This window comes from Rhamphochromis longiceps, linkage group LG16 (assembly GCF_057381845.1).
Source record: "Rhamphochromis longiceps isolate RC_006_pf linkage group LG16, R_longiceps_female_GT1.1, whole genome shotgun sequence".
NCBI lineage: Eukaryota > Metazoa > Chordata > Actinopteri > Cichliformes > Cichlidae > Rhamphochromis > Rhamphochromis longiceps.
Window position 1 is genome coordinate 27,461,514 of NC_140572.1, and position 19,048 is coordinate 27,480,561.

The 19,048-nt window shown below is 39.9% G+C and overlaps 2 protein-coding genes across 8 annotated transcripts in view; one reads left to right on the forward strand and one right to left on the reverse strand.

The window, feature by feature from the left end:
* Positions 1-2,216: 2,216 nt before the first annotated feature.
* myl1 (myosin, light chain 1, alkali; skeletal, fast) lies at positions 2,217-7,586 on the forward strand. Its single transcript, XM_085385118.1, has 6 exons — positions 2,217-2,449; positions 3,085-3,112; positions 4,770-4,913; positions 5,973-6,146; positions 6,247-6,324; positions 7,046-7,586. Exons 1-6 carry the CDS (start codon positions 2,321-2,323, stop codon positions 7,072-7,074), a joined length of 582 nt encoding a protein of 193 aa, XP_085241244.1. The 5' UTR covers positions 2,217-2,320; the 3' UTR covers positions 7,075-7,586.
* A 914-nt stretch (positions 7,587-8,500) lies between these two features.
* The window catches only part of map2 (microtubule-associated protein 2), a 93,099-nt gene continuing 82,551 nt past the window's right edge, over positions 8,501-19,048 (reverse strand). For 4 of the 7 annotated variants that reach the window (XM_085385109.1, XM_085385112.1, XM_085385107.1 and 1 more), the window contains 4 exons: positions 15,888-15,980; positions 12,426-12,507; positions 10,728-10,840; positions 8,501-9,492 (listed from right to left, as the gene is read on the reverse strand). In XM_085385109.1, coding sequence (XP_085241235.1) covers positions 9,271-9,492; positions 10,728-10,840; positions 12,426-12,507; positions 15,888-15,980 — 510 coding nt within the window. In that variant the 3' untranslated portion in view covers positions 8,501-9,270. The remainder of the gene's footprint in view (positions 9,493-10,727; positions 10,841-12,425; positions 12,508-15,887; positions 15,981-19,048) is intronic. The other 3 variants (XM_085385113.1, XM_085385111.1, XM_085385110.1) reach the window with 2 other exon arrangements.

Consider the following 19,048-nt stretch of genomic DNA (forward strand, 5'->3'; position numbering starts at 1 on the left):
CTGAAGCTCATTCTTCTCTCCAAAGGTCTGACCTCATATGTCTTCTATGGCATTCTCAAAGGAACTGAGCACTGAAGATAGCTAAGTAAAGGTTTAAGCATTTAGTCATGAGAAGACAGCACTGTATATATTCACTAATGCGATTCTCAGTAACAGTAAACCCAAAGATATTTAGACACCCTTTTTCTTCACGCTGCTGGAGCAAATGACACAGAACTTATTTGTCTGGATTTTAATTTGTTACGGGAGTGAAATTGAAACATTATGTAGGTTTGAATAAGCAAAAGGAAAAAAACTGCCCAGTATTTTACTCACTAAAATGTTTCTATAAATGTTAGAAATGACATTGCTTGGTAAATTTTTAAAGATTATCACCTCATGAACTTGCTCTGTCCATTTTTTTCTCTTTTCATAAGCTGACCTGCCATCACCTCCTAATAAAGCCCAGCTCTATCGTGCTGCTGAATCCATTAAGGTTCTATAGTGGAGCTCAGTTTGGACTGCAGCACAGGTGCAAGGACTGGGGCAGAGTTTCTATAGGGGGAGGGAGTAAAGGGAAGTCAGACTCCAAGAAGATGAAGTGGAGTGCTGGGGGTGAGCCTAGATGACAGCTGAGGGACTGAGGCTTTCTCTGGCTTACCCTCACGGAGATGGGGTCAGTGAAAGCAAGTGGGTGGGGAGTGTGTAGGGGTTGGGGGCTGTGGGGTGAAGGAATTTATGCTGTTCCTTCGTCACTTAATTCATGGTGTTGGGGGCAGGGCGGCACCGCTGGCACTGGGAGACAGATATAGACAAGAATTAAGGAGGTAGAATTTGCACTCTTGGCCTTGTCTGGGTTACTGGCATCAGCAGCTGAAAGCTCCACTAGGTCGCCATCTCCCTGTGCCTTTACGTCACATCCTTCCTGTGGTTGTGGTGACCCCTCCTCCCCATTCACCTCCCTCAGTAGAGAATCAAACTGACCACAGCTGCTGATCTACCCAACGCACATTATCCGTGACTAGAAATAAACAATGGCTCTTTATTAGTTCTGAAAGACACTCCTTCCACCACCTGTTCATCTAAAAAATGAGATATTGACACTGACATATTAATTTGAAGTAGTCCGATCAGTTAGGTTTTTTTTCTGACTACAGCCAACAGCAGACGTATTTCTTACCATAAAACGTCATATGCATTTATTCCTTTTTGAGTTTTCTACACTCTTAGATACACACATATTCCAAATGTATTTGTATCAATACTCCACTGGCACCACATATAATAGGGTCATCTCAAGCTAAATATTAAAGCAAATGTGCCATGTTCTTATGATTGCACCATCGTGATATCAGTTGCACATATTCTAAATATGTTGTGTAATATTTTAAAGGAATGTTAGAAATATCGTCACCTTAAACTCACTGGAAACACGGATATCTGTGCTATATTTCAAATAAATTTCTGTGCAATGCTTGGATACACAGCTGATGGTAAAAATGAAGCCCCCCGAAGAGTCCATCAGAGATGTTGTCAAAGATCAGCTCAGCTAACATTACTAATATTGTGGTAAGCAGAGATGTGTTTAATGAAACACTGATACTGCAGTTCCTAGAGGATATGACCATGGACGTCTTTTTCTTTTCAGAGAAAAAAGTCATTGACGTATTTCTGCTCTCACACTCATAATCACTCACATTAACTTCTGCTTGACAGCAGCTGATTTCATTTTCCATCACATGTCTAATATTGCAGCTCCACGGGATCTGCTCTTTAGTTTCCATCAAATTGCTTTATCTCTCCTCTACTCAGACACATTCCCATTTCTTAGGTCAGGTTTTAATGGTCTGATAGTCGCTGATTTGTGTTAATGTATCCATATCATCTATTGGATTGGCCTGAAAAACATTTCAGAATATATTACCTAGATAGTGTACGCAATGAAGCGCAAAGCTGTGCGTAAAAGTGGGGGCAGTGCGTAAAAGTAGATCCTTTAAGAAACGATCCAGCGGAAAGATCACGTGACCCCGGATAACCTTTCACGCCGTTTCAATGTTTTCGTTTGTGATTATAGGTATATGGCTAAACACCTTCTGGCTCGTAGCCCTATATTCCAAGTTTAGAGAGAACCCCTTCACATACACACACCCCTCCCATCCACTATCCAATCCTTACACGGGGATAGGGTTGACGGGTGGTCAAGAGGAAAAATAGTCACATATATATACGCCCCAACGGTGATTTCTTCCTCTGTGCTCAGTCTGTGCTACAGTCTTTGTGTGTCACCCGATCCGGGAATTGTCTGTGCTTCAGGGCCAAAGTAGTTCTACTATCAGCAAAAATGGCACCCAAGAAGGACGCTAAGGCTCCCGCAAAGAAAGCCGAACCTGCGCCCGCACCTGCACCTGCACCAGCGCCCGAGCCAGCCCCTGCTCCCGCAGCTCCCGCTGTCGACCTTTCCGCCATCAAGGTACAATGACCTGTGAAGGCCTAACCAGATCTACACTGGGGTGCTGGATACCGAGGAAGGAAGAACTGGGATTTATCTCTCTCTTCCTCTCTAGTCATAAAGTTGCATGACAGAAGTAGACGGATGCAGTGTTTTTGCTAAATGGAGTAAGAGCTTGGTGGAGTGGCGGGGGAGGGGCAATCACCATTTATTACATTTATATGAATGATTTGAATATCTATAAGCTTATACGCACTTGAGAGTCAGTGAGAGCAACTGCGGGTTGGCAGGACCACAATAAAAGGTGTGCAGAGTATTGGGGAGAATGAGTGGGACCATGGATAGCGCACCATGTCTTAGATCTCTTAGACCACACCCTGGGCTCTCTGGATTGGACTATCAGAGTAGGGACTAATATGTGATGGCAATGCAGAGTGACACCAAATGTGGACATGTTAACGTAGCTAAAGATGGACCTACATATGTGGCATAATATGAAGCTAAATTTGGTTTTGATGTGATTGTTTAGGGCACAATAAATGGGAAGTGCCTGATCACGTTGTTTGAATACAAATGTGATGTTAATTACATGGCAAGTGATAACTTTTGCCTTTCCATGTTTTTTACTAAAATGTTGCTTTTATATTGGCTTGTAGGTGGAATTCAGCGCAGACCAGATTGAAGGTATGTAAAACTTAATTCACCTCAGTTCTATACTGTTACTTACAGTCCACAAAACTCAGCTGGCCCTCCATCAGAGAAATCTGAAAATCTGCCTTTATCATAAAATGTGACTTGCAAATTCCATCAATTAAAAACATACAGGGAGCAAAAGAGAAATAACAGAGTACAGCAATGTAAAAAAAAACTACAATAGACATCATAACAGGTCTCAGCGTATCCATGACAGTTGGACACCTCATTCATTTTTGTATTTTGAAATTCCACAAAGCCATCAAATCCATTCTGAAGCCCATTTGTGGCTAATGAAGCTCAGAAACACTTCATGCGTACAGTCAGTCTTAGGAAGACTTTTACGGTTTCAGAAGCTTGACTGATTTGCATGCTTGAATAAGAAACCGCATATGTGGTTAAACATGTGGCTTCTTGCATGGAAAACACTGGCAACAAATGCATCAACTAACTGAACTTGTTAGTAAAAATAAATAGGACAACTGGTGTCAAGTTAAAAACACTCAGATTGCATTTTAAAAAGCATTTTGATCACATCACAGTTTGGCTGTAAAGAGTATCATTTAATAACGAAAGGGTCGCATGTCACAAATCAAGCCAGCAAATCCCTGTGACCAGATATTAACTTTAGCTTGTTTACATGCTTTTTAGAACTCTGTGTCACTAGATCAGCGATATCTCATTGTGTTCCAAGAGCCAACAGCCAAAAAAAACAAGAAAAAAAAAGAAAAGATCGGAAGATTTAAAGATTACAGATGGAAGCACAGTAAAATGATAGTGTAGTGTTTGACAGATAGAAACACCTGTGTGCTGTTGGTTGGAACCACATGACCAAACCTGAAGTCTGGCAGGCTGCTTGTTACACTGCAGTCAGCATTCCCTACTTTTACTCAGCTCGCCCACAGAGGGCCTTGCCTTTAAAAGGAGGAGCTCATATTCTCAGCTATGTTTATCAATTCCAAGGTGGTCTTTTAAAAGAGCCCATTGCCCCGCTGACTGAGAGAGAAGGAGACAGCTGAGATGAAAATAGTATGAGGGGTGACGAGATCGGCAGGAGAGACTCTATTCAGCCAGTAATACCACAACCTTTTGGGATGTCTTGCACTTGTTAGATATTTTCCTTGTCAGTTTGTAGCATAGCTGTCTCCACCTGCTGACATGCAACAGCTAAGGCTGAAATATAAACTAGTGACTCGGTTTAAAAAAAGCATTTACACAAACTATAACTTCAATTTTTGAAGTAAGATATGTTATGTTTGCATATACATACAATCAGATGACAATGCATATCACATATATTGATGAGCAACTGTGCTAGTCTATAAAATAAACATCACAAGCTTCTTTTTATACAAACATAAATGCAAAAATATTGCAATACCTCAGGTTAGTGCTATTTTTATGCAATTAAATGTAAATGTGCCCCAAATGCAGTTCTTCTTCTTTAAATAGGTTTTTGCATTGCTGTAGTTTCTGTTAAATAAAGAAATTCTACAGTTAGAAGGAATATAACAGAAATGTCTTACTGTCCATGATAAAGACATAACAAACTATAATGATTATAAACTTTACCAACTTTGAGATAAAATAAAAATGGAAATTATGGATCATTAAGCTGGCAAAATCCTCTCTTGCTTCTGTTAAACAGACTACAGGGAGGCCTTCGGTCTGTTCGACAGGGTGGGTGACAACAAGGTGGCTTACAACCAGATTGCTGACATCATGCGCGCTCTGGGACAGAACCCCACCAACAAGGAGGTGACCAAACTGCTGGGAAACCCCTCTGCTGATGGTACAGTAATGACATTTAGTAACTGCTCCCTCACTTGATCACTTAAAGATTTGCTACAGAAGATGTTAGGGAGCATGAAATACATGACTAGATTCATTCTAATCCCAATAAAGATAAGTTAGCAATTTGCTTTTTGTATTGATGCCAGTATGACATGCTGTCGTCACTGGGCTAAAACAAGGAACATTACTAACTGAGGCATAGTTCAAAAGGCTAATTTGTCTAAACTGATTTTAATAATATGTGTGGTAAACATTAATGGATAGCTCTGGGTTTTTGGTAAAATATGCAAAAGAGGTGTACAGTGCTGCTGTCAAACACAAACGATAGCAAGTATGAGAGAGAAATTATCAGTAGCTGCTTTTTTGACTGGAAGCAGTCATGTTCAAAGAATTGAGAAATGATCGTCTGCTCATCAAAAGTGTCTTATATTGTGGTCAGGTCTGTGCCTTTGAGGAAATGGCATAATAAATTGTTTATGCTGCCAGCTAGTGGTCAACATTGTCATATTCATTCATAAACTCTCCCAAACTGTGAAGTGTAGCACAGAGCTATGCAATAAATGCTCACGCTTGTCCACGTCTTGTATTTTTCAGTACAAAACGTAGCCTGATCTAAAACTTTTTTGTTTGTTTTTAATCACACACACTTTGTATTCTAAACTAACAGAAGAACTATATTATTATAGTGGTTAACATATTTGCCTAAGACGAGAAAGATCCCTGGTTCAAGACCAGGAGGAGACACAAATCCCTTGAAGGGCATGTGGTATAAAAACCTATGCTAAATCCAATATGTGAATCTGCCATGGCAGCCCCTTTAAATAAGGGAGCAACTGAAAGAAGACAAATGATGGTGTAGGTGCAGATTTGTGCAAACTCAAGACTGCAATCAAGATCAAAATGACAAATGACCTAATAAATAAATAAACAAAGTAATAAATGTGCCTTAAAATAGGACTGCGCTGTGCTCAATCGTGAACCTGCTGAAGCTCTAGAACTCTGAGCCTCCCTTTAGTGTCACCTCTAGATCCAACTTACTCTACCTCCTTTCATGCAGACATGGCCAGCAAGAGAGTAGAGTTTGAGGGCTTCCTGCCCATGCTCCAGGCCATCATCAACAGCCCAAACAAGGCAGGATTTGAAGACTATGTTGAGGGTCTGCGCGTCTTCGACAAGGAGGGCAACGGCACAGTGATGGGTGCTGAGCTGCGTATTGTCCTGTCAACACTCGGTGAGTCAGCCTAGGATGCGTTTCCTTTGATCTGTTCAGGTGCGTGCCCGAGTCGCTTTGTGTGTTGTTAATATCAGATGTCCTCTGCCTCCCCCTGCAGGAGAGAAGATGACAGAGGCTGAGATTGACGCTCTCATGACAGGACAAGAGGATGAAAACGGCTGTGTCAACTATGAGGGTGAGCCACACAGTCCAACAACAGCTACATAAAAACATGATGATACTATTACTGCTGCTGATAGTATTCACACTGTTCAAAATAATTATTAACTCTATTATTATAGATTGTTTTATCTTATGTGAGAATTACTTTACAAGTTTTGCTTAATCTAACCTGTGAAAACTATTTGACTCCTTCTGTCTTGGAGCTTCACATCCCTGATGATGTCATTGCTTTTCTTTGATATTAATAGAAGTGTTGAATCCAGACTTTTTGGAGTTAACACACAGTATCTTAGCCTCGTGTAAGTCTCTCTTATAGTCTTAAAGAAGTGACTGTCAAACCTTTTCTAGTGTCATCTGTCCTCTAGACAAAAAAGTGTAGCTTAATAGATGAAGCTATTATAGACAGTACAAACTCTCATACTTTAAATGCTGTGAATCACAGAAAACAATATCTTAGAAACAACCACAGCAGAGATAGTTTCTTACTTTGCGATTTGCTCATAAAATGTAAACAGCAAAGAACAAAGTGCTTTTTATCAGCAAAGAAAATGTAATGAATGATGAGGGTGTTAACAGAGAAACTGCAGTGTCAGTCTTCACATTTAGTAAATTAAACATATGTTTATTTCATGGAAGTTTGAGAATGTATTTTTCTTCCAGTTCACTCAGTTTTCCCTCTCTTCCTTTCTTGTTTTTTTTTTTTTTCTGTCTCCCGCCCCGGCCTTCGCCCGCAGCCTTCGTCAAGCACATCATGTCTGTGTAAGGACCCTGCCACCGTGGTGGTGAGCATCGTACATGTGCAGACCCCATGGTGTCGCTGCATTCGCTCGCTGCTTCCTGTACCATCTGTGGAAGCAGGGGGATCAAAGGACTATGAGATATCATTTCCTGAATCCTTGTTTTATTTTTTCAACACTTTCTTTTTCCTCTTTTGTCCAAACTGGTGCTTTTTATTTTCCTCTCTTCCTCCTCCTGTCACTTGGAAAGCTATCCTGATTACTCATGAGGTGCTTCTTTCGTTATCTTCACCAAAATCCCGCAGTGTCATTGGGGTTTATATTCGTCACAGAGGAACAGTGATGGATGGGAAGGCGGAATAACGATGACCATCCCTCCCCACTTACTGCCTGTCTGGCTCTCTATCTGCCAGTAAAGTGACTCGTTTGGCCCAGGACTGGCCATCAAAATGAATTCAATCCTCTTCCAATCTAACCCTCCCTAAGTCTTAACTTATTGTATCCTCTGCCATTTCACAATAAACTTTTCACACTCCCATTTAATTTCCCTCTTTTTGACTCCGTGTGTTGTACGCTGATATTTGGACATTTATTTTAAGCCAGATGTTTTCAAAAGGAAGTGGTTTGACATTTTGAAGTTATATACGCGGTGCTTTTTCTGGTTAGCGGAAAACAAAACAAGTACGTCACTTTTTTTCCCATTTTTTGGTCGTTTTATTGTCATTAATTATTGTAACTGGTGTCATATCAACAAGAGAAAAACTGCGTACATCTACTTGACCTTTTAAATACATTTACAGTTGCTGTAGGTTGGAGTAGGAGGTGGGGAAGGGGCACACAGAGATGGGGAATGCAGAAAAAACACGGAAGCAAACAAACAGTTGCAGGTGAGGGCAGTAAGTAGTGGGCAGGAGGGCAGGGCATACCACAAATGGTGTCTGAAAAAGAAACTAGATCACCCAAACACTTTTTTTTTCCTAACAGACATAACAGGAGTTGACTGAGTCTTTTTAACTTTTAGGATTTTTCAAAATATTTTTGTCCAATTTATTCTCCCGCATATTGCAACAAAACATCCAGATACGGTAGCGTCCGCTGTAAAACAGCAGGGGACCTGCACCAAAAAGCACACGCACAGACAGATTTCAGAGTAGCTGCATCTTCTGCTAAATATCAGGTCGCAAATTGTAGCATCTCCTCTGTGGTTCCGGCAGTCCCGATGAGGGCAATGTCAGCCTGTAATACTGGAGAAATGTCAGTGCTGTTTATTCTTGTGAGCTGCGTCTGAACAGACTTTCCTTTTGAGGATGTTTGTCGAATGAGTGCCAGTGTTTAATACTGCTGTGATGTATGGACAGGCTTCTGCGTTGAACCGCTGAGCAGGTGCAAGTGTGTGATGCACTTTGACATGACTGAGATGCATTCTTTAGCAACACCAAATCAGCTGTCTGACATTGTCACCAAGCATTACACTGTAAACAACTATTAACTACAAAACATGAACTTGTTTAATTTTTATCCAATAAATGAGGAAATAACTTACTAAAATCCTTATTTTAAATTACAAAATAGCCTCTTTTAAGACTTGAATCCATACATGCTCGTGGTAACATGACCTAGTTGCTTGCATAAATGCAATTTTACAGATTTTCAAGCCATTTTTGTCACTTCCTTTTAAAATGTTTTCAGGACATGTAGATGGCAAAGAACCTTTATTTTATACATGTTTCTATATATATTTGATAAATATATTATATATTGGATGACAAGAATGACTTGCAGTAAGGATGCGTGTTTTGATAGGGTGTCCATGCACGTTTACTGAACAAGAGCAACACGTGCGGTGTGGTGGTCGTGGCGTTATTTCTTATTCAAAGTAGAAAAAAGGCTGTTGCTTCTTCAACACTGATCCAAGACCAGTAAAGCCAATCTTTTGTCCCCACTATTTAGAGGTTACAGCAAACTTTTCTTTGCAACATCATTCAAAACGAGGGAGATCAAAATCAATCAGAAATAGGACGTTTGGGTTTAAAATAGACAGAAAACAGAATAAATAGGACCAAAGTACAGTAGCTCCTACTTTGAGTCTCTACTTAGAACCGGTTTAGCTGAGTAGTAGCGGTGATCAGTCAGCCTTAGGGTGGCAGGAGAGGGCAGAAAAGTTTGAATGGATCAGGATGAGGACGTCTTGGGTGCAGAGCAGCGATCCAGAGATCCAGTGTTCACAAACCCTGCTTGGCCAGAGCTGCAGTGACATCCTCCGCCAAGGTTGCTAACTGTGGGGAATCCATCATGTTGAGACTCCCGGAGGATGATAGATGGCTTTCGCGGATGCGGTGGGGAGACACTGAGCCAGAGAGACCTGGTGACTGGATGATGATCTCGGCTCCATGATCTACTCGGGCCTTGGCATTGTCCCGAAATGTCAACCTGTGGCTTTCAATCTGTTAAAGGCAGATGGTGTGATGTGAGAAGCGAATAGGGAAAAACAAATATTACTATCAGACGTCATATGAAATATTGATTCATTTTAGAAACGGCTTTAGAACAAGTGGAAAAACTCCCATGCCTCCAGAGGATTACTGATCACTTATTAAGAGCAGTCATGTATGGACTGATGTATATACTGTACCTTTACTGCTAAAGGAATACAGCAAGTTTTTGGAAGATTGGCCTGGTGGAAACACCGTTTTGTAAGATTTAAACTTAATTGACTACAGAACTATGGAAACAAATAGTTAAGATGCACACACACAATGACGTGAGAGACTGATGGTCATACAGAAAATGATTATTTCAAGTTATTGCTACTACAGAAAAGTTTTCCAGGACTCTGCAGTCATGTGAAAAACCAAGTACAACCCATGGTTTAATATCTTCTAGAACCACCTTGAGCAGTAATAATCTTAAGTAATAATTTTCTACACGACGTACTCTTCTTTACGTTGCATCAGTTCATTGTGGTTTTCTCAGAGATTCTATTACCAATTTTCTGGTTTGCTTGTTCTTAGTTTTTCACATGACTGCAGAGTCCTGGAAAACCTTTTTTCTGGTTTGCAATGCAACAAGATAGTTGTCTAGTTGCATTACCCAGTTTCAGCCAAGCTTTAACTGTCAGACAGATGGCCTCACATAGAGTACTTATACTGAGGAGTTCACGGTCGACCGACTGAGTGCAAGGTGCCCAAGTCCTGTGGCAAAAACAAACCCAAATCATCACACCACCATGCTTGACAATTGATATAAGGTGCTTGTGCTGATATGCTGTGCTTTGGTTTTGACTACATGGAACAGTGTATATTACAGTTAAACATCTAAATGATGTCTGATTGAAAAACACGCTCTAGAAGTCTTGCAGGTTTAGATGCAACCTGAGCTTGGTTGCTATGTTCTTTGTAGAGAAAAGCTTTCTCCTGACAACCTTCCAGACAAGACGTATCTGTGCAATCCTTTTCTAATTGTACTGTCATGAACATTGAGTCTGAGATGTAGGCCTTGGGCTTTTTTTGCAATTTCTCTGACTACTGCACAGCCTGAGATTTGGGTGAATATTGAGTAAAGGGAGAGTAAAGGCTATTACTTATGAGGGCTTATATTTAAATTGATGAGTAGGACAATCTCTCAATAACTTGATGTTTTCCCTTAAATGGCTGATTAGAAGCATGGAGCTGACACTCACCGTCACGTGGCCTCCACCAGGAATGTGGTGAGCATTTTCCAGGGAACCCACCTTTGCTTGGGCTTTGTCTTTGAAGTCCAACTTCACACTCTCGATACGCACATTACCACCTCCTGTTTAAAAGCAGAAGAAGTGTAAAAACTATTAAGTGAGAAGAGCGCTATATTAATTGTAAGTATTTATTTCAATTTTGAAATTGAAACAGCATCAAGTGAAAAAAAATGCGAATACTTAGTCACCAAATATCCACCTAATATCTACTCAAGACACGCCCACCTTATTAAGAAGTTATTAAAGGTCAGATGAGAGAGTGAGGTTAAAAATTGTGCAGAGTTAAAGTATGAAACCCCAGTAGCTTCTCAATGAGAGTTTAGGAATAGATGAAAGACTGTAATAAACATGGCAGAATGAACAGCAGGTGGCGCTGCAGGACAGTCCAATACTCTCTATGGGTAAATAAAAAGGGGATTCCATATTTCTGCCTGGGGCTTTGCTGCCAAAGTACTGGTAGTGCAACTAAATCTTTCCAGTTCTGTAAATTAAGCTGGAAATTCAGAAAATGATTTCAAAGGCCAATTCAGATAAATATAAGCACAAGTTCTGTGCAGTTATCCGGAAGAATAAAAAACATAAAACCACTTTTATGGCATCTAATAATTATGATTTATATTTTAATTGTAGAGCTTTTAACATGACTGTCACAGAGCATCACACTGCCCTACAGCATCAGAGAATTTATTTTGTTGTATTAATGGAAAAGAAATTTCAAACTTACCAACAGCAACCCCTATAACCAATATGCAAGTTTTCTTTTAGTGCAAGTCCTATGGACTTAGGAATGTTAAGGGATTACTGTGAAGGCAATTTATTACTTTGCATTTCAGAAATTTGGATGAACAAACATTAAATTGAATGTAAAACCCTCTCCAGGTTTGATGTAACCCAATTTATTAACATCATATCCCACACTCTAACACTCAAGGTATAAAGACAAATTTCAGAAAATGCTGCCAGGAACCAAAACACCTCCTACATGCGGCCACCTGCGGACACATCTATCAGGCTGTCAGTTTACTGCTTGCTTCCACTGTTGTTGCAAATTTAGATACAGACTGGTCCAGGAGCTGCATCTGATTGACATGTTATTTCAGGAGTTAATAAAAAAACTGCCAAATGAATACATACATTCAAATAGGGCAGGAAATTCTTTGTCTAACAAATACAAGAAAACCGGTCTTAGAACGTCTAATCTGTGTCCCTTGGTATTATCGTGTAATGATAAGACCAGGTGGAAGCGCACAGGGGTTTACCTGGCATTGTAAGCCAGCAGCATCAAACAGAGTTGGGTGATGAATGTTGAACTCAACACTGTTTACCTGTCTGGCTTGTCTACTATGCACTTCCTTATGTCACTAAAAGAAAAAATGGGAGCGTGCAGTTCATCTTATCTACTCACATTTTTAGCTTCACATGCAGTCATACCTTGAGGCTTTCCAGTATAACCACAGTCTGAACTCAAAAGCTCATGAAATTTAGATAAATTGCTCAAGTGTATCTAAGCAGTTCGACGGCCTCCTGGACATCCCACATATAAAATTCATATTTGAAAGTAAGGGACTGCAGCAGCAACCTTCTGGTCACAGCACACTCACTGCAGTGCAGTGTTGCCCTCTTTGTAGGGGAACTGCAAACCTTTACCTGGCCGATGATGGATGTTGTCTAGAGAGCCACACTTGGAGGTCACATGGCTCAAGTCAATCTTCTTGTTCTGTATTTGTACCTGGAAGGAACACAGTCAGGAAAAGGCAAGTTTAGAGCCCACAGTTCAAGGCAAGATCATCAGGTCCCCCCCCCCCTGATTTATCAAGAGGAATACATCTGATCTAGATTGTACCTGTAACCGAAGCAACCTGTTTTCAAGCTGTAAGTATGTCTTGAAAATAATTTGTCCCATTTATAAAACTGAACAGATACACATAACAGTGAGAAGTGTAAGGCAAAGAGAGGGCAAGGACACACCGAGGAGGTCTGAAGAGCAACCCGCAGAGAAATGTGTAAGGAGTGAACTGATGAGACAGCAAACATAAAGCTTTAATCACAGCACGATGAACAAGGACAGATACACCACATCCTGAGATGAATCACGCAGACACGCCTGTGGTCAGCAACCTTTGCCATGTCGCTGATTTAGTACAAATGTCTTTTGTAACCAGTGATTTTGTGTCCCGTAATTTCAACCCTCTTTACAAGGCCCGGGACACAAAATGACATAAAAAGTAAGATGACACATAGAAAGTCACATAAAAAAAAAAACCACACCGCAAGCACACAATACTGTATGCAGCCTTTACCTACAATATATCTTGTTGTGGCCTTATTGTTTTGTGAAGCTGTGGACTGACAAAGAACACCAAGTCTCTTACACATGCAAAAGACTAGCAAAAGTATACCATATGAGTTTTAAAGAGAAGAGATTATAAGTGCTTTGTGTCAGCGTGGGTGAACATCAGGCTACTGTTTGGCACATCGCTCCTGTAGTCATGTCACTTAGGCATCTGTTAACCCCAATGTTGATGTTTTTCATTTGTATGGTATGTGTTGATTTCTTACATAACACAGTACCTTCTGCAAATGCAAATTCTTGACCTATTCATATAACTGAACATAAACCAGATACATGCATTTTTCTTCAGATGCGCATGATTGCTTAATTTATCAGTTCTACTAAGAAGTGAAAACACCAATCACACACAACATTAAAAACCATCTTTCTGAAGGTCTTTGTACAAAGCACCTTGGACCCATTAGGACTTATGGAGGCCCTGTATGATGATGGTAGTGGGTCCTTTAGGGTCCTTTAGTGTGCTGGAGTCTCTGTGGATCAAGTTTCTTCTATGTGCTGCAGATCATCATTAGGGATCTTGGAGCCAGGATCGTCACCTTGGACTTTTGGTCTCTTAAAGTCATTGCTGAAGAGTTTTTGTGGCCTGGTGGAGCACATTGGTCTGCTGGGAAAGGCTGCTACCACTGAAAAAGGCTAGTATGCCTTCTTATGTAGGTTATACATGTAAAAGTATCATTGATGAACACAAGGATCCAAAGTCTTTAACAGTAAGAACCTTCATTAATTGCACATTTTTCATAATAAGATTACTAAAAAATTATAACACTTTTCATAATAACACTGTGATACATGTTTTTTTTATTTAAGCAATCAGTGGGTTTAATGTTGCCGATGATTGGTGTAGATTTTACACATTAGCAGAGTAGTACGATATCCATTTTTAATTGTTTCTCAAAAGAGAACTGCAATAATTGAGTGTTTGCATGCTTAATTTGGAGAAATGACATTGTTTTCTTTATTTATATCAAATGTAATAAAGATTTTCTGACTAATAGTTAATTATGGCTTTAATTTTTTCAAACCTTTGCCTCAGTTTTCTAGTGAGTTTTTTTAAAGTCTAATTTATCAGAGGCAATACGAACTGGCTCTTTTATACACTGACGGGAGCTGATGTAATCTCCAAATATAATAATTTGCAACAGAGGGAAGAGTAAAGAGCACTTCTCATGAAATTATGCACAGTTATATGCAACAACTTTTAGTAATGTTTGATTGCAAATGTTAATCTGCAATTTAATGTCCTTACGTTCAGCAACTCAGCCAACCACCGCTCTCCACCTTCGCTCTCCTGAGCGACCTTGACTTGTGCTGGGCTTGTCCTAAAAATCTGCAGGAACTGTCAGTTGAGCGGCCTTTGCGCTATTCTTCACTTGATGTGTACTGACACTCTATTTGAGACTCTCAAAACTAAGATGCTGCAATATATGAGCAAATGTGCTACCACGTGTCTCTTTAGGTTGACGGCGGTTTTCTGCAGATAATTAAAGACGAGCGATTACAAGTAACATGTAAGAATACAGAATAATACACACAATGCCAACTCTGATTTCACTACTTTGAGGCCGCTATTGTAAAACTGGGCACAGAATAATAGCTGTTTCTTGTTACACAACAGATGAATTTAATCACTACAGTCACCTGAACAGATAATATCTGCTGTGCCAAAAGCACTGACCTTATAAATGTTCCTGGCACTACTTTTTTCAGCTGCTGTAGCAAGAATCAAATAAAAAGAGGTTTTATGGGAACAGATCATTCTGAAGGAAGTGATATAAAGTCAAGAGATAAGTTTTAACTGTCTCATTGTTATTAAGCTTGCATAACTGTGCATTGTTAATGTGCATTATTCAAATCAGAAACTGCAGATGGAGCGCACACTATACCTGCTGCCTTCAGATGGCTGTAATCAGTCTTAATCAAGTGCTTCATGCAGCGTGCTACCTGTTGTGGATGAGAGATGCTGGCAAGAGTTTTGCTAGCAATGAGTGGGCTAATTTTGTTAAGCACTAAGTCTACTTTCTCTTCTGTGTGTTTCTGCATATGAAGAAGAAAGCCTTTATTAGCTTTATTTTCATCGTACATAAAGAAAATTCATTAAGATTTGATGAGCTTCTCTGTCCAGTACAAAATACAATATAGGATTAGAAAAGCATTAAGCAGAAAAGTGTAACAAACATGAATATGTACAAGCAGGAAGGAGCTTTTGGTACCAGAAGCTTTCTGGGTTTATTTGTTTTGTTTTGTTTTTGAACTTGTAGTCCAAGCAGGCTGTGTCTGCATGCAGTTACAAAGTCAAGATGGGGATCATAAAGACATTGCATTTGGTAAAATGCAATACTGAAACCACTGGCTATCATCTGACGAAGACTTAGCTTTTTTTAACATGCCCGCATTTTAAAAAGGATATATTTTTTCTAATCTCCTGATAACTTGGCTACATCCTAATATTAGCTAGTGCCCTTAGAAGCTAAGTCAGCAAACTAGTCAAATGTCAGGTTCTGGAGGCAGACACATTCAGCCCTTGGTATCATTACTTGCAGGACACAAACCACTGGTGGAGAATAATGCAAAGATGAAGAGCAGTCTAGTAAGAGCACTGCAAATGAATGAGTGACTTAACTATTAAACTGAGAAGCAGTAAGGCAAAATAAAAATACAGGAAAACACAGAGGAAACAGAGGAAACACAGCACAGCACGGCACATAAATAATACCGACAACAACACTGACACAATGGGCTTGCAGCACAAGACTCACGTTTCCACCTCCTGCCGAGTAGCCACGCCTGTCCAAGGACCCACACCTAGACTGAACATGGCTATAGTCCAGTTTAACACTGGGGATGAAAACCTGCAGGGTGGAGGTGAGGAATGAGGTGGGAAAACGCTTGGGCTTAAGTCTTTTAAACAGTTTGTATACTCCCACTGTTTAAATAGATGTCTGACTGTGTTTGGCGGTACAATTGGACTAGTAGTTTCCCTGTTGCCCAGGACAAACATCATTCAACTGATAAGATCACTTTAAGCTCAGAGGAAAAGACAATTTGATCTGACTCATGGCGTGAGCTGTGACAGTCTGTGAGCCTTGGTTATGTACCAAAATGCAACAACTGATGAACCTTTAGAAGCTAAAAACACAATTGAAAGTTCTTTGATTTGAGGCCACTACTTTAGGGATTGAGGATGATGAACATGTGAGTGTGCTGTGACGTGTGCTGACTCTCTGTAGCTGCAAGGAGAAAAAGCAGGAGTGAGATGCAGACGAAGCAGAGTTGGAACAGTACTGAAACAACAAATAAATAGCTTTCATTTTTATACGACAGCACAGCAAAAGCAATGGGGGTTTACACCAGATAAAGAAGTGACAGTGCATACACTTCTTACACATTTTGTGAATTAGAAAAGATGAGGACAACGGAGACTTTCGGGTATGTGGCCTCTGAACTGTTTTCCTTTTCCTTCACCGCTTAATGAAACACAAGGAGTGCTTTCAAATATGTGGACATCTGTTCAAAGAATATGGAAGACAATCAGTCTCGGTTCAAAACACTGCTGGAACAATGCTTATGTGCCGATGGGCTCAAGACAACCAGAGGCAATAAAGAACATATAAAGAATATCTCATTTGTGGGGGATCAGACGTCCTTTCTTATGCTATATTGAGAATTTCTTTAATATGCAACAGACATAGACAAAGAGGAAGTGTTTTCATTCAGTTCTCAATTAGCACAAGGTTTTCTGCTGTTACTTCCCTTCAAACATCGGGTATGCACAAGTGGTCTCATTAAACAGCTCCCGTGACCTATAAATGGACATCGAACCATAACTTTCCACCCACTGCCAGTAAAATGTTACACTATCAATAAATTTTTAATAGCTAAATATAACAGAGAATTTATTCCCCTTCTTTAAAAGAGGAATTATTTTTGTCTTTCTTCTTAATGCAACCTAAACACAAGGTAGCAAACTAAATGAATAATGAGAGCAGATTATTCATGCTTGTAACACCACAGAATATCCACAAGATATGCAAACCTCGTCTTGCCACAAAGCACCATCACTATAGCATAGCATGTGACCTATTATATCTCATGTGACCTAGAATTGTGGGATAAACTAAAGTGAGGAAACAAGCATTTTATGTACCCTCAGAAGGAAATAAATGGAGGAAAAAGGGGAAAAAATAGAAGAAGAGGATAGAAAGAAAAAGAGAACTCAACTAGTGGGAGATTTCTGGGGAAGGAAAAACACATTTAATCTATTGTCGACTCACTATTATTCGTATTATTCTACACGAAATGTAGGACTAGACCTAATACACACAATAGTGCAGGATTAAATGTCAAACTAATCACAGATACATGACGGGGGTTTTTTGGGGTAAAGTGCTAAAGAAAAGTTAGGCTACAGTATTCATATGGATCCAACAGGACTGCATGTTCAAGTATACTTTAGCATTTTAGCTAAGGCTATAGTCAACTGAGTGGATCTTTCTCTTAACCATCAGGTCATTTTTGTGCTAGACAGTCGGCTAAATATTAGAAAAAAGTCAGAAGCATGCATCCTCCTTGCTATGTTGTTGTTGGTCATTCATAATGCCAGTAATATATAACCTATAATACAAGTGACATTTGTCACCCCTTGAACTATAGTTGAAAAGAGACAACTGTATCTAAAATTAAAAACCGAGAGCCAAACTACAGTGAAAAGGGGGGTAATATACAAACTAGCTCACTTTGATACTATTAACCTACCCATATACTGCACAACACAACAAGAAGCAACATGTTGTACACTACCTAAAGAGATATGAATCAAAATATTTATTGGGAATTGGACTAACTAGAATTATACAGGGAGTGCAGAATTATTAGGCAAGTTGTATTTTTGAGGAATAATGTTATTATTGAACAACAACCATGTTCTCAATGAACCCAAAAAAACTCATTAATATCAAAGCTGAATGTTTGTGGAAGTAGTTTTTAGTTTGTTTTTAGTTTTAGCTATTTTAGGGGGATATCTGTGTGTGCAGGTGACTATTACTGTGCATAATTATTAGGCAACTTAACAAAAAACAAATATATACCCATTTCAATTATTTATTTTTACCAGTGAAACCAATATAACATCTCCACATTCACAAATATACATTTCTGACATTCAAAAACAAAACAAAAACAAATCAGCGACCAATATAGCCACCTTTCTTTGCAAGGACACTCAAAAGCCTGCCATCCATGGATTCTGTCAGTGTTTTGATCTGTTCACCATCAACATTGCGTGCAGCAGCAACCACAGCCTCCCAGACACTGTTCAGAGAGGTGTACTGTTTTCCCTCCTTGTAAATCTCACATTTGATGATGGACCACAGGTTCTCAATGGGGTTCAGATCAGGTGAACAAGGTGGCCATGTCATTAGTTTTTCTTCTTTTATACCCTTTCTTGCCAGCGACGCTGTGGAGTACTTGGACGCGTGTGATGGAGCATTGTCCTGCATGAAAATCATGTTTTTCTTGAAGGATGCAGACTTCTTCCTGTACCACTGCTTGAAGATGGTGTCTTCCAGAAACTGGCAGTAGGACTGGGAGTTGAGCTTGACTCCATCCTCAACCCGAAAAGGCCCCACAAGCTCATCTTTGATGATACCAGCCCAAACCAGTACTCCACCTCCACCTTGCTGGCGTCTGAGTCGGACTGGAGCTCTCTGCCCTTTACCAATCCAGCCACGGGCCCATCCATCTGGCCCATCAAGACTCACTCTCATTTCATCAGTCCATAAAACCTTAGAAAAATCAGTCTTGAGATATTTCTTGGCCCAGTCTTGACGTTTCAGCTTGTGTGTCTTGTTCAGTGGTGGTCGTCTTTCAGCCTTTCTTACCTTGGCCATGTCTCTGAGTATTGCACACCTTGTGCTTTTGG

What these genes read in the sequence shown, in the direction of transcription:
- myl1 (XM_085385118.1), top strand. Translation starts at nt 2,321, where the DNA reads ATGGCACCCAAGAAGGACGCTAAGGCTCCCGCAAAGAAAGCCGAACCT. An exon ending in CAGCGCAGACCAGATTGAAG is followed by an intron (nt 3,113 to 4,769) that starts GTATGTAAAACT and finishes TCTGTTAAACAG; the next exon opens with ACTACAGGGAGGCCTTCGGT. An exon ending in CGGCTGTGTCAACTATGAGG is followed by an intron (nt 6,325 to 7,045) that starts GTGAGCCACACA and finishes CTTCGCCCGCAG; the next exon opens with CCTTCGTCAAGCACATCATG.